This window comes from Corvus brachyrhynchos, unplaced genomic scaffold, assembly GCF_000691975.1.
Source record: "Corvus brachyrhynchos isolate BGI_N302 unplaced genomic scaffold, ASM69197v1 scaffold61, whole genome shotgun sequence".
NCBI lineage: Eukaryota > Metazoa > Chordata > Aves > Passeriformes > Corvidae > Corvus > Corvus brachyrhynchos.
The window spans coordinates 3,661,713-3,677,221 of record NW_008236478.1 but is presented as its reverse complement, the minus strand read 5'-3'; the positions used below and the strand labels follow the sequence as shown (position 1 = coordinate 3,677,221).

The 15,509-nt window shown below is 45.1% G+C and overlaps 1 protein-coding gene and 2 long non-coding RNA genes across 3 annotated transcripts in view; 2 read left to right on the top strand and 1 right to left on the bottom strand.

The window, feature by feature from the left end:
- CXCL12 (C-X-C motif chemokine ligand 12) overlaps positions 1 to 4,385 on the top strand; it is an 11,288-nt gene extending 6,903 nt beyond the window's left edge. Inside the window, exons 3-4 of the mRNA XM_017725995.1 lie at positions 326 to 423; positions 2,189 to 4,385. Coding sequence (XP_017581484.1) covers positions 326 to 423; positions 2,189 to 2,220 — 130 coding nt within the window. The 3' untranslated portion in view covers positions 2,221 to 4,385. The remainder of the gene's footprint in view (positions 1 to 325; positions 424 to 2,188) is intronic.
- Positions 4,386 to 4,463: 78 nt separating this feature from the next.
- Positions 4,464 to 6,495, top strand: LOC108444668. The gene is made up of 2 exons (XR_001859296.1): positions 4,464 to 4,559; positions 5,110 to 6,495. It is a non-coding gene; the product is annotated as an uncharacterized LOC108444668 (long non-coding RNA).
- Positions 6,496 to 7,138: 643 nt separating this feature from the next.
- On the bottom strand, positions 7,139 to 10,450 carry LOC108444669. Its single transcript, XR_001859297.1, has 2 exons — positions 10,069 to 10,450; positions 7,139 to 9,070 (listed from the first exon to the last, which is right to left on the bottom strand). It is a non-coding gene; the product is annotated as an uncharacterized LOC108444669 (long non-coding RNA).
- Between the last annotated feature and the right edge of the window lie 5,059 nt (positions 10,451 to 15,509).

Genomic DNA, 15,509 nt, shown 5'->3' with positions numbered 1-15,509 from the left:
AAATGCAGCCCTCCTCTCCTTCCGCTATACCTCAGAGGGAATTCTTTGGATGGTGAGGCTCCTGGCTGAGAAGTTATGGAAGGCATTTGGGGAGGCTTTGGTATTTTGGATAAAAGGGTTGTTCTGGCCTCAGAGTTTGCCAATATTCTTCCACCAGGACACCTTGACTTGTCTAGCATTCCTCTCAGGCAGAGGTTATATGAAAGGGGGTGCTACATTTCCACCCTGCCAGCAAGATATGAAGGGACCATAGGATAAATGTGAATAAGGCCTTTGTATATGGATAATTTATGGCAGTCTTTTTTGTATTTTTCTTTTAATTTAGACCACGTCATCGCACTCATAAAAAAAAGCAACAGAAGAAACGGGGCCCACTCTGCCCTTCCCGTGCAACACCACTAAAGTCTCCAGGGAGAAAGAATGGTAGGAGGCATTAGCTTCTGAGCTGGGATACCTCAGGTTCAAGTCCCTGCTCTTCCACTGACCACCTTATGGGACCTTGGGCAAATATATTAGCCTATCCAGATCTCCATTTCCCTCCATATTTGTTGAGGATAATATCTCTACCCTTCCTTCAAAGGTGTATTATATAGATGTAACTCTTAAAATGGGGGGAAAGTTTAGCTACAACAGATGTGGGAAAATGGACACAGAAAGAGGCCAAAAGAAGCAAAGACAAAGTCGAAAACAGGGTGAAGGTTTGGGAGCCCTATATATTTTAGCTCCAATATCAAACTGACAGAGTTAAACTATAGCAGCTGTGAATTTGCCACTGGTGTTTTTTAATGAGAAATGCAGCACCGCGTGGTGACAACGTGATGTGGTGCATGGGTGACTGGTTGATGCTTTTCCTATGGGAGATGCTAGGCAACTCCCAGGGAATGGTGTTATATATGCCAATGCCCTGCATGTCCCATGTTTTTTCCTCACCAGGGTGGTTTGTCTTGCCTTTCTGCACCAAAAGAAATAGGGTTACTGATGTGGGATATTGGAAAAGATATCTTCAGAGGAAAAACTTTCCTCGTGGTTTAGTCATCCTCTTTGTGCCTAGATGAGTTTTCTGAGTTTTCTGAGACTGCCTTTACTGGGAGTCACAGTCTCTGGCTGTGGTCACAGAGCCTTAGCTGTCCAGCAGGCATTGAAAGGGGTGTTTGACAAGATGTGCTGAGACATCAATTTTTGAATACCTGGTGTTTACCCTCTGACGTTTGTAACTCAGCCTTAGTGACCTCTGGGCTGCAAAAGGTGATCAGCCTGGAGCCAGGAGTAAGGGTCGCTTCAGACAAAACCTGGAGGCCACCAGCACAAACTGGCTCCTTGTTCTGAGTGAACCAGACACACGAGACACTTGCACTTTGCTGTGATGCCTAACCCACACTCTCCTGGGTACCATGCTCACACTGAGCATGGGAGACTCCATTTGTCTGCACCCCACCTGAGCTCCTACCTCGGCCGTTCAGGCCTCACACGCTCACTGTGCAGCGCCTGCCTGCCCTGCCTGTCACCCCACCTTCTCTGGGCAGCTGGTCACCACTACTCTGATGTGCTCCCCAGCTGCTCACAGCAGGTCAGGTCCCAGGGCAGGGGGGCTCGTGGGTGGCTCCTGGCTGGCAGCACACTGGCTGTCTCTGCTTTGCAGCCACCCCACAGTGGAAGCCGAACAAGAGCAGAGCATGGGCTGCCCTCTACATTCCTCCATCCTCACGGAGACCTTGCACTCTCTGGAGCTGCAGTCCATGATCTCCATCAGAGCTGTGGGGTAGGGGCAGGTAGAGGAGGCATTCCCAGTGCCACTTGCTCCGCTACTGGGGCTGCTCACAAATGATTAATCTCACCTCTCCCTGCTGTATTTTTTGCCGAGTTTCTTTGCCCACCAATAATTCTCTGCTCTGGCTTTCAAGTCCAGAATAAGCTTTCTAGCCAACCTTCCTCCTATATTAGTTCTGAACACCTTACTAACTGTGATAAGCACAACCTGCCCAAAATAACACCCATTGCTGGGTTTGCCCTGCTGGGTCCCAGTAGCTCCTTGTGGAGAACTTCTCCCAGAATGTTTAGCAGTTACTGGTTGGAGGGGCTGCCTTTGGGTTAGTCCAGACACAGATTTGCTGTTTGACTAGGCCTGATATCAAAGCTTTTGCAACTGAAATAAACTTTAATAGTGTTTCACTTTCTTCTTCATCAACAGGAGGTTCAAGATGTAAGAGGCAAGCATTGTAAGCCGTCTACAGGATTTCTTACTGTAGGACCCAGAGAGCAGATAACCAGTATTAGGGAATGAATACATTTCACTGCTAACATGCAGCACAAAAGCAACGCTTCACGCATTTCCAAAGGTTATTTTCTTGGTTATTTTTGGTGGGGTTTTATTTTTGTTTGTTTTTTTTTTCCCCTTGCACAAATTGGCTTGCTTTCACAGTGCTATTTTTATATAGTAAGATGTAACTATTTGAGAAAAATACGAATTTATACAGGTTGGTTTATTACCTAGCACTGGGGGCAGATACCATTTTAAACTAACCCTGTTATTATATAATATTTTATTTCCTTTGTTGTGTAGAGGTCCTGTTTATTTAACTTTCTTTTGGTTCATGCAAGTCTCCTGGAGTTTTAAACCTAGAAGGACATGAACTGTACAGTGCAATGATGTTGTGTAAGTAGTGGTGGAGCTCCTTGTCTCCAGAAGTCATAGAGGCCAAGAACATAGGAAAGCTAAAAAGCATCAGACTGATGAAAGTGGACAACATTAGCCTGAGTGGCATTTACAGATATTTTGGATGAGCGACTAAACTCAGGGCTACTGGGCTAAAGCCCTTTTCTGAAGATCAGAAACCTTGCTGACATCTGTGAGCAGCTGGATCAATGCACATCTGGTGTTGTGAGGTGCTAATACTCAGTTTGTAGTAGTTGTGTGTGTTAGGAGCCACAGCACTGTTCTGATGTCATCTGGCATTTCCTATGTTCCTGTGTTTCTGATGACAAATCTAGCAAAAAAAGGAATGGGCTATTAAAGCCCTAACCACACAGTCGTGTTGCAAGTTGCTGGAGGAGTCAGATACGCTGCCATGCACCAGGGATCTCTTCCCACCCCTCCACAGGAGGTGACTTCAGCTTGCCTGGCTGGCTTTGCACTGAAGTAGGCTGAGATTCATTCACCCTTCACCAACGATGCTGTAGCTCGGCTACTGAACAGTCACACCTGCCTGTGGGCAGTCACATCCCTGATTGCTCTGGAGATACCTGAAGATGTCTGGCCATATCTTGGTGAAAAGAGATGCCTGGGGCAAGAGAGGGTCTGTGCAGTTTGTGGAAGGAGAGGTGTTTCTCGAGTATGGAAATGAAGGCCGACATTCACAGTTCACCAGTGGTCATGGCCCTGTTAGCTGTGAGCAGGATAGCCTCTGGAATTCCCTTTGCAAACCACAGCCTGGGACAGGCACCACTCCTTGCACCGATCCCCTCTCTAAGCCAGAAGTTTCTTTCTCCCGATTCCTTGCTGTATACACAATATCTGCTGTATGGTATGGAAAGACACCTGCAGCACTGCAAGAATCATGTCATGCTGTGCACTGAGATCTGGGGGGAAGCACATTTGTGCCGCACAATGCTTGTGTTTGTGTGTATCTGTGTTTGTATTGTAAACAAAATAATGTTGTAAGATTGTCTTTTTTGAGCTGGTTGCTTCAAAGGAATCTTTCCTCTTCCCTGCAGCCTGTGTCAGGAACACTGAGAGGGGTGTTTCACACTAGTTTTTGTGGTAGGCTTCTTTAGTGCCAAAGAGGCACTTTGGCTATCCAGGGACTACATTATTTCCATGTGGATTCAGGTAAAAATCTTCTAAGTATTTTCCTCTCTGCCAAACAGGGCTATTGCAGAGAGTCCTTCAGCTGGGACCACATCACCTCATTTGCTTTAAAGCAGAAACAAACTGCTGTGCCTAAAATATTTGTGTTTGTGATTTTGACATTCCTTGTCTTGTTATCATTACCTGCCTGGTGCTTTAAGTATACTGTGTCTCTGCTTTAAAAGGTCTGGTACCACTGTACTTCATGAGAATTGGAGTTTTGATTTAAAATTAGTAGGATCAGATCCTCTCCTGAAAGGGTAAAGAAAGAAAGAAAGAAATTTTATGAGGAAAACAGTATCTCCTATCTTCCCTGGATTGTATTTTATATCCTAGGGTCCATCCCCTGTGCCACACATGCACCTGCATTTGCCAGTGGTTTGCCAGAGGTGGGCATGTGAGTGTCCAAGCCAAGAATTACTGCAGCAAAAGTCACCCAGGAAAGTGCATTCTTCACACATAATTGGTATCAAAGGACAGCCTGAGCTCTGATTGATTCCCATTGCAGTAAATGCAGAAATAAATAATCCCCTGATTTTGATTCAGCAGCATACCTGGCTCGTGATGCTAGGGGCCATGGCCATTTTGTTTCCAGGGGAAACATTGGCATTCTGGTGAGGTGGGGTGAGTAAATGTGACTGCACAGCCTTGCCAGTGCTCTGGGGCAGTCCTCCTTAACAGGGAGTGCATCTGGGGTCAGCACCAGCAGGGACAGGTTCCTGGGAACATGCCAACCCCACATTACAGCCTGAGCAAGAATTGGAGTTTTGATTTAAAATTAGTAGGATCAGATCCTCTCCTGAAAGGGTAAAGAAAGAAAGAAAGAAATTTTATGAGGAAAACAGTATCTCCTATCTTCCCTGGATTGTATTTTATATCCTAGGGTCCATCCCCTGTGCCACACATGCACCTGCATTTGCCAGTGGTTTGCCAGAGGTGGGCATGTGAGTGTCCAAGCCAAGAATTACTGCAGCAAAAGTCACCCAGGAAAGTGCATTCTTCACACATAATTGGTATCAAAGGACAGCCTGAGCTCTGATTGATTCCCATTGCAGTAAATGCAGAAATAAATAATCCCCTGATTTTGATTCAGCAGCATACCTGGCTCGTGATGCTAGGGGCCATGGCCATTTTGTTTCCAGGGGAAACATTGGCATTCTGGTGAGAAGGTGGGGTGAGTAAATGTGACTGCACAGCCTTGCCAGTGCTCTGGGGCAGTCCTCCTTAACAGGGAGTGCATCTGGGGTCAGCACCAGCAGGGACAGGTTCCTGGGAACATGCCAACCCCACATTACAGCCTGAGCAAACACTGCTGTGACGAGCACTGAGATGGGCAGTGCTGGAGCACCCTGGCCAAACCACTCAGGGCATGGGGCTCCTCTCAGGGGCCAGCACTGTGATCCTCCCTCACCTGGGTAAGGTTGAGCACAGCATGAATGCAGAGGTGGCACAGATGTGGCCAGAGACTTAAGTGAGAACCTGATAAAAGCTTTCTCTTGCTTTGGACCAAAATTCAACCTTGAGTGGGAAGCTTTGCTGTTTGCCTGACATTATTTGCATGATGCACTGGGGAGTGCAGCCACGGCCTTTGCACAAGAGAAATTGGTCACTGGGCTGCCCCAGTGCACCACATGTTGTTTGTCCCGTTCATGGCACGACCAGAGCAGGCTGGGAAGCAGCACTGGCAGCATCTCACTTGGGGAGAGCACTTGGTTTTCCCTGCTGCCTTTAACTGTTGACCAAAGACAGAGTGAGGGAAAGGAAGTTTGAGAAGATGGGAGTGAAGTAGGGACCACATGTGAAGAGGAGGGAAAAAAGAACACTGAACCATGCTGAAAAAGCAGCTTCCATAAATGTGAAATCATCACGTGGGTATTTTCAAAGTGCAGCTGTCAAATCCCAAGGTTGGATTATTTTTTAAGAGTAGATGGTATTTATTGCTGTGTCAATTTCTATTTATACTAGCTTTATACTTTTATGTATGAATATCTTATATGAATTCTGCCTGAGGAAGAATGAAGGGTGACTTTGATGTGTTTTTGATTAAGGTGTTTGAACAAAGGTGACTGTTTATTTTGCAATGAAAGCTTTTTTCAAAGTTAAGTATACACATGTTATTGAAAATGCAGTTCCTATAGAAGTTTTTGTTGTTTTTCTTTTATTAGCCTCTAGAAGGTCCTTCCTTTCTCTGGAAAATTCTTTTGAGTGATGTGATTTATAGAAGTCAAGGTTTTTTGTGAACTCATCACCTAAAATCTGATTATTTTTTCTTTATCAACGTCCCACCAAGATAATCCTTGTCTGAAAACATGAAACTTTGGTGGCCACAGAGAAGAAAACATGTATCATGATGAAAGGACTGCATGAACCTCCCATCTTCCATTCCTTAAGAACTCTGTGTTGTCAAAATGTGGTAAATACTGTACTTTATATTTTTATTAAGTAAAAAGAAGTATCTTCCCAAATAATGTGAAAAGGGTTTTGTAATTGTGTTCCTGTAAGGCAGCTTTTATGGAGGAGTTATATTATGCTTTTGAAATTACTCCTTTCATAGAAAATTTTGAAAATAAACACTTTTATATTGTTGTAATTTCTCACATAAATGTGTATGCACTTAAAATTTTCTTAATAAAAATGTCTGTCTGAATAAAGTTTTTTGCTTGCTTCTGTTATTTTTTTTCTCCTCACAAATGAACAGCTACAATCTCCACTCAGAAACAACATTCAGATGTAGTTTGTGCCCAGTTTCAAGGATGCCTCCATATAGCCCCAATGCTCAGACTGTCTGCAGGGAACCCGAGGTAAAGGGCCCTTGGGTCTGGCAGGGAGCAGCAGCAGCCTAACAGATTGAAATGTGCCATCTTAAAAGGAGACCCTTAGCCATTTCCTCCAAAAACAGAAACCCATTTTTTTACTTTTTTCCCCCAAACTTGTCTCTTGCAGCAGTTTGGCTTCAGTGGAACTGAGAGCTGTGAGCTGGTTTTGTTCCAGCAGCACGGAACATCTGTGCTGAGGAGGGGATGAAGGTTTCTCTGAAAAGCATGGGGGGTAACAGGGCATGGATTTGACAAAAGAGCAGATGTGACCAACACTGTCCTTGGGGCTGCTTTTCTCAGGGCACAGCAGGGTCAATCTTCAGGTTGGCAGTTTTGAGATGACAAAAAATTTAGGGGCTTGTAGAACTGACCTGAGAACCTGCAAGTATAACCCTATTCAAGATTCTTGCTAGTAAGTATTTCTTGGCCAAACTGATGCAAGGCAAAAGGCATGCAAAAAAAAAGGGAAAAAGGAAACTCAGATGACTGACAACTCCTTTTCAAATCCATCAATTATTTACTAAGAGATTTATGAAAAACTAGCAGGTAACTGTGAGTGCAGATGGTCAGTGAGAGATTGCCAGGCCACTGCTAAATGCATTGGAAGTAATTAGCTACAAAACTACACATTAATATTAAGCATAGGCCCCATGTTCTGTGGAGCACTTTGCTGTGCCTTTCATCAGGTCTTTTCTCTCAAATGTGAAAGTTTTGGTTCTTACTTGCTCAGCAAAGCATCACGGCAATGTATCTGTGAACTGCCTCGGAACTGGAGGTGAGCCCACCTTATTAGCACATCTGGCTCTCTTCACTGGCAGCTTTCCAATATTAGCAAGCTGAAGGAAATCAGCTGCATTTGTGGCCTCAGCCACCCTGACACTGATTATGGACTGGATTGATTAGGTCCTGGCATGGAGTAGGTCAGAGGACAGCATGGTAAATGCCTCTGTTTCCTAGGACCAGCTGGGGATGTTACCACTGAGGATGTTACTTTGGATGCTACATGAGAAGGGTCACTCCTAGCTTCTAGTGAGCCCTGTTTTATAAAGCTACTTACTCTCAAATTGTCCTAAGAGTCTTTCAGACAAAACAAATATGTAGCTTTGAGACTAGCAAAGACAAAATGAAAAAAACAAAACCCCCAAAGTCTAGAAGCTGAAGCCAGAGAAATTCAAACTGAAAACAGATTTTTAAGTGTGGAATTGATTAGCCTTTGGAACACATTCCCCAAGAGAGGGGGAAGAAAAGCCCTGATCCTTCCTATGCCTTCCTAGCAGGGCTGAAGGCTGTTGTGGTGTTAGCCATACGTACCTTGCTGGGCTCTCAGGGGACATGGAGTGAAGATCCCTTGCCTCTTTTACCAGTAGGGTCACACATGATGAGCTAAAGATCCCTCTGGCCTCAGAAATCCATATTCAGAAAACCCCAGTTCCAGGGGAGCATTCCTCATCCTGTTATTAATAACACCTGCATATCATCAGCCATCCCAGCTCCTTGGACCAAGGCTGAGGATGACTCCTACTATTACACAGGAGACAGATTTGGGGTGAAAGGTTTCTATTTCTGGTCATGGAGGTTGTCCTCCAGCTGCAGGGGCAGAGGCATGGCAGTGAGAAAAGTCTGCAGCCCTGTCCTGGGTCCATGCACCCCCCGACTTTGAGAGGAGAGGTTTGCTCACATAGGTGCCCTCTGGATCACACTGCTCACAGTGGTGATCTTTCTTGTAGGAATTCCCTGAGTTTCTTTCATTGTCCTTTTTCTTACCCTTTCACTCTTATTTGTCCTTTGTTCTCTTCTCTGGCTCTTCTGGGGGCCTTCTCTTTCCTCTCAACCCCAGTTTTCCCAGCTGAAGGGACAAATCTTGGTGATTTAAAGCCATTCTCAGCACCTTCCTCCTGCTTTCTCATCACTGTTGGTGCTCCCTGGCTAGGCTCAGCCATCCATTTCTAGTCTCTGAAACAGGTGGAAGGACATTTCCCTTTTGTCCTTTGCAGTCACTGTATCAGAGCAGGATCCAGGGTCCTTTTGGAAAGGAGATGTACGACTGCTGCTGCAAAGCTGTTTGTCTTTTATGCTCTTGGGCTCATTCCCAACTATGAAGTCTGATCTGTCTTCCTTGCCTGCACCAGCAACACCCTTTGGCTCATCAGCAGGTCCTCAGCTCACATGGCTCCCAGCTTGTCCTTCCGCATCCAGCTGTTCCTCACGGTAGCTGCCAAGGAAAAGTGGTGACCTGTGTCTCTGCCTTCCCACTGCCAGCACACAGAGAGCCAAACCTGGACACACAGGCTTTGTGAGCTGGCAGAACCAACGTACTGCTTTAGGCTTTCAGCAGACCCCACTCAGACCACCATGGCTGGAACAGAAGGTGAAGTCTAGCCCAGTCTGATGAGAGGTGGAAGAGCACAGCCTAAGAACAGGAGGACAGAGGATTAAAATGCTGCTGTAGCTCACTGAAACCTCCAACATGTGTGTGATTCTTCCACCCCAAAGATCCGCAATCAATTCCAGCTGCCTAGCGTGCTGCGTGATTTATTGCCGTGCCTGTGAGATTTTGGCTGGGGTGAAGCATGTTTGTACGTTGCCTATAAAACAGCAAATCTGAAGAAAGGACTCTCTGGATGTGGTTCAGAGTGTGTAACAAAACCCAGATCGCCAAGTCCTTCCACACAGTACCACAGCAACACATACAGCCAATACAAGTTTAATATCTAGCACACTCTATCTGTTTTGCCTCTGAGCACCAGAGAGAGAGACTTAAAACACTGCAGACTGTGCTATTCCTATGCAAAGGGTAGACTACTTAAGGGAGCAAATGCCAAGCCCCATTACATAGCCTAGTGCATCTTTTCTAAATTACAGCCTTTCCACAGGGCAGAGCACTAGCGAAATGGTTCTGCCCAAAATATGTGGAAAAGGAGAAAAAGGAGAGGAAATATTTCTTTCATTCAAAATATAAATACTGTGAATGCAAATAGGAATCCAGCTCTCTATGCCAGATCTACTGCCACAAAAGCAGTTGGATAACTACCATTCATGCTAAGTGTCCATACTCAAAATTAGGGTGCTCAGTAACTTCCAGTGCTTTCTGCAGCCTGGTTGTTCCAACGATTATCCTACTGGCATTATCACCTGCTAAGCAGCCTACCCCAACTCAGTTACTGAGGGATTTGCACCATCCTCCCCACCCCCTGGGACCTCCAGAGCAGACATCTGGTCTTGCTAAGAATGGGGGAGGGAGATTCCAGAGGCATTTCCAGAATACATATGTTGTACAAGCCTGCACATCCCTACCCTTGCATCTCATCTCCCAGTCTGATTTTATTTCAGTGTATCATTATTTTAATTCAGACAAGGTCCTATTATGCAGGAGTAGCACAAACACAGAAGGATAAAGATGGTCCCTACCTGATAGATTTCATGGTCGAAGATCTGCTCTGCCAGGCTCTTATCATGCATACACGTTGCAAGGAATGCAAGTCTCTATCTCTTCGTTGGGTGTTGGAGAAGCATCACACCAGACATGGGATGGCTTGTCAAGCAAGTAAAGAACTACAGATCATCTAATTTCACATTCGCCTCTTTCAACATACACAAGATTTGATGAAAAGAAAGTTTTTCAGTTCCTTGGAGGGGTGGAGCACTGTAAAAAGATAATGGAGAAGTGACAAGGAGAAACAAAGCTTCCCAGTCATTCAGTTACTGGAGATAAAGCCTGGAGAGGGATGCTCTGCAGGCAGGAGATGAGTAGGTCTGAGCTGTGCAACTCACTCCCCACAGTCCCCACGTGCCTTGCTCCCATGTGTGTCTTAGCAGCACTCACCCCGTGTATCACTGCTTTGGGCACCCAGCCATCCTGGCTCCTCCCCTCCTCTCCTTTCTCTTGCCCTCCCTCCTTCCTCATTTCTAACTACTTTAAGATTTCTCTTTCCTGCTGCCATGTTATTTGTTGCTGACTTTGGACATTCTTTATGGCCTTTCATCAGGCTTCCCATCGCTCACACACTCTGCGTTGGTTTGGCCTGCTCTGCCTTTTGTCTCTGCAAAAACAAAAGCTTTATCTGTTGCCCAGAGACCATGGTGACTTCAGGGCTTTCCGAGTGCCAGCACCTAATTGCAAACAAATGGAAGTCCCCAGTTGCCTTGCCAGCAATACTGTGTCTTGGGTGGGAAGGCCTGATCCTGCTCACTCTGCACTGTGGGACTGCTGAAAGGCTCATGATTTACAGCAGTGTATCTCACATTGCCATCTGGCCTTCAGCAATCTAGCTGGCTTGAGAGAGAAGGCATACAAGTCACACGATGCTTGTGACATGAGTATCTCTCATGTCTGGTTTTCCTTAATGTCAATGTATAAAGGGGAGTTGACTGCAATGAAAAACCTGGGTACTCCTCAGAAAATCCTCACAGAGCACAGAAGTAAATGGCAAGACATTTCCACTCCATTTCTGCCTCTCTTTGAAACCCACAAAGGGATCATCCCTCCGTGATGTGGACTGCCAAAGAGAGGCACGTGGAGCAGGGCACTGGGCTGGAAGCGTGTGGCTCCCATGCTGTGCCCAGGCATGTGCTGCCCAGTGCCCAGAGCTGCCTCAAAACTGGATTTTCATCCAGAAGAAAGAGGGAGAGATTCCCAATAGTCTCACATTTTTTGTATTCCAAAGCAGGACAGAAGTCTGAATGTCATGTTTTCTAGTGGAATGGACAGTTTGGAAAGGATTCTCTCAGGAAATGACAAAGTAAGTTGTTCTGCTCAAATCGACAGAGAGTTGGCTTTGCCTACATGTCACAGTGACTGATAGGAGTTGGAGTTCCAGCAATCCACCCACCCCTGGCTTTCCTAGGCCAGCCTGCATCTCCTCTACTGCACTGCTTCGTGGCCCATCTATGACTTACTGCAACATGACAGCCAAAGGTGTTTCATGGGGTTTATATTTTCTCCACAGCACCATGCTCATAAAAGATGCTGAGAGCATGGAGCAGGGTCTGGGAGCAGGTCAATTTAATCTGATATCTTTCTATTATGATTTGATGCCTAGCAGATTGCATACAAATTTCTGCAAATTTTCCCTGAAAAACTTAAATTTAATGAAAATTATTTTTAATTGCATGAATACTCCAGCAGAAAATTCTCAGTCGCTTCTAAATTTTCTGAAAAGTTACCAATTATCTGCTGTTTATTATTTTGTTTGCACTCTTCAGCATATTTGACATAGCTGGGGAATCATTCTCTGGTACTGATCAGCAGATAAACAATGCCAAATCTTGCCAGCATTATTTCTTCCTCTTGCTCTCAAATGCCTCCTTTCCCTTGGAGGGCTTCTTAATTTTCATGGGAAGTACATACTTCACATGAACAAATCACTCCTGGGCCCTGTTCCACTCCTCCACCTGTGCCCCACAGCACCTGCATGGGCTTATTCTGGGGGTCTGCACAGGCTCATCCCAAACAGCAATCCCACCACCCTGTGGGAGGGCAGGTAGCAGAGAGAGGAGAGGAAGGATTACTCTTGCCTGCTCTCTTACAAACAGATCTGGATACAATTTTTTTTTGTCAGGCTGATTTTCTTGGAATCCAAACATTCAATGGGAACATGGCCATGTTGGTTAAACTTCAGTGGGAAAGTCCAAGTGCTCTGAGGTAACTTTTTCATTCTCTCTCAATCGTTCTCGAATGTTTCATTTTCATAATATTGAAACCTGTAGTTCTGATGAGGTAGAATGACTTGTTTTGACTTCACTTTTTCAAATATGATCTAATAATATATCAGAGCAGTGCAACATCAAAAGTAGATGTTTTCATCTTTCAGAAATGAAATATATTCCCAAATCAAATAATTTTTGTGGAAATAATCTTCCTGCAAGAAGTTGTAATGACTGACTTCCCCTGAGTCAATTAGTAATGGAAACAAATGGCAAAACATCTGCAGTACTCAGGAAAAATTATTTCTTGTTTTGATCACTTCTAACAGCCATGGTTTGGGAGAGAGGCACTTTAGAGGAACAGAAGACCAGTTTTTCCCTGCAGTCATAGCAAAGCTCTGAGGGATCCCTGCAGTGCTGCTGGAATCTGTCCCTAGCAGCAGGGAGCCTTCGTGGTTAGAAGGTGAAGGTATGAGGGTGCCCCAAAATGATGCTCTGGCAACATCAGTGCCTGAAAACCATGGAAAGCTATACGGCAGCCAACCTGGATGAGTCTTTCATGTACATTTCCCTTCAGGGGCTGTTCTGTGATGGGTTTGAATTAGGCTCAAGTTATGAATCTATAAATATCGTAATTTTTGTCATTATGCCTGTTTTGTATTAAACTTCTGCAGCTTTTTTCTCCCTTACCTTCCCCCCCCCACCCCCTTCCTCTCCATGTGTCTCTCTCTCACCATTTTGGCAGTGGCGCACTGCCTTGACAGCATCAGAAAAAAAAGGTAGGAGAGTCACGAGAATAGGGGAAGGATGAGATGTTCTCCTACCATCGCAGTATTTGGGGCCTCAGTGGTGAGTGAACTGAAAAGGTGGAGAGATATTAATTAGAGAAAAAAGGCAAAACCTAAGATTGTAAGTCTCGTCCATCTTAGACATAAGGAAGAGCATCTACAGGCAAAAAGTAGTGGAGATGTGTTCTGATGTCCTGTGGGGAAGGAGCCCGTGTCCAGATGTGCACAGTATGTCTGTGACATCTAGTCCTTGTTGGTCTGTAAAGTCAGGACCCAGACACCACAGGAGCATGTACTGTGCAGGATGGGCACCAGTGGGTGGGGGTTTTCCCATTTCATTACAACCAAAGCTGAAGAGATAGTTTCTAATGCAATTTTATTCCAAACTGAGAAAAGCATATTCTTTTATTTTACCTGTCTCCTGAATCTGGTATATCTGTGAAACTGCTCTGAAAGCACTATATCTGTATAAGAAATGGATCTAATTCTTGGGGTTTTTTAGTGCAGAGAGTTTATCTCTAGAACAACTGTATGTGTTTTCTCATCTTACACACCAGGCTCTATAAAAGCAGAATCAGATCCAAATGCCTGTTAGTTTTTTTGTCCATCTAGAAAAAAAGGCTTAAAAAAAAAAAGAAAATGGCCTAAATACTTTCTGGTATGTGGATTTAATGACATGGAGAACAAAGCCTGTGGACTTATTTTGGATTATACTCTACAACCAAGACAGAACTTGGCCAAGTATCCTCCCCTTGGACTTTTCATCACTTTGTTTTACTTATTACTTAGGACCTGTGGATCCTAACTCTTTGAACACTTGCCTTCAGAGGAGTTAAATTAGATTATTAGTAGCTTTCAACCTGCAGTCCCAGTTGCTCAGACTTTGGCAAATGTCCTTCCACAGAGGAGCAACCTCTGGGACCTGCAGGGTAAAATGCAGAGAAGGCTGATGAGACAAAGCCCACACTAATTCACCATGATGAGTAACTAAAAAAAAACATTAAAAATGAAAGGTTTGCTGTGTCTCAAGTACAGAGATGTGCCTGGTCTCCAGGGTGGATGGGTGTCATCACCCTTCTCCACAGCACTGGGAGCAGTGCTGGGCACTGAATCATCCTCAGCAGATTGTGCAGCACAATATCCCAGTGCATGGATGTTTGTGACAGGGGAGGTTGTGTGGCTTTGGTGTTTGGTTTTCTGTGGTTTTGTTTTGTTTGTTTGTTTTGGTTACTTATTTATTTATAAGGGAGAGTTTTGTTACAGAAAAGAGGCATTTCCAAGTAGGTGCTGGTGGATTGCAGTTAGGGAAGACTTTCACTTCAGAGAGGCTGGGATTTGCTTAGGTGGATGCTGGGATGTGTAAGAACAGTTTGCTCTCACCCTGCTTCTTTCAGGGGCTGCATCTTCAGCAGACTGTCAGATCAGGTCCCAAAAGTCTCTCTGCATTGCCTCATCACTTCTAATTACCCTTAGTTGCTCTGCTCACAGGAGTTTCTAGGGAAGATGGGATCTGCTTTTCTAATACATTCTCCAAACTTGCATAAGCAAATCACTTAAAGAATTGTTTGAGGAAGTAATTTAGGAAAACTCCCACAGAAATGAAGTGCTGGGTGACTCCTTCAGCGACCAGCACTGCAGGGCAGTGCACCCCCAGTGCTGCAGGGCTGTGGTAGCCTGTGCTCCCTCACAAATATCTTCTCCTGGAAGCTGTCCCAGAAGCAGGTAGGAGCATCCAGGGTTGTCTGGCAAAGGTTTCTTACAATTCTTCACAGCTCTGCAGATATAAATCACCAAAGGTCCCTTTGGTAGAGTCCAAACCACTCTGCTTCAGACAGGATTGCAGCCACAATCCGAGTGACATCTCCCACAGCAGACTTACCCATTAGCTCCTTCTGGACCTCCCCCGCCACCAGAAGGTGATGCTTGCAAACCTGGGATGCTGCAGGAGTGACAGTCAGTTCAGCTGGTTGGAAGGCAAGGTGAGCTGGTCAGACTCCTTGCTTTGCTGAGTCACCACGCAGTTGTTAAGCTCTTAAAATCTCCTTTATGTATTTCCAGTGGGCTGAAACACCACCTCTCATTCCCTTTGAAGAGCTACCCAAATGCTTATGTTATAAAGAGGCTGTTAAGGTTGATATGAGACAGGAACTAACACACTCACCATAAACCCTCAGCTGGGGACAGTCCATTTCCTCTTCACTGAAATCCAGGGAATATTTATTATGGCTTCTCTTTTTTTTTTTTTCCCCCCAAGCAAAACAAAAGGAGCATCATCGCAACAGCATGCCTGGTTGTTATAAAATTTATTTAGATGTCACCTGCCTGCAAGTGCTGCCATGCCAGAAAGAGCCCAGATGCAAACCAGTGAGCAAATGAAAGGCAGAGGATTGGGTCCCAGGAACAAAAATAGAGACCAGC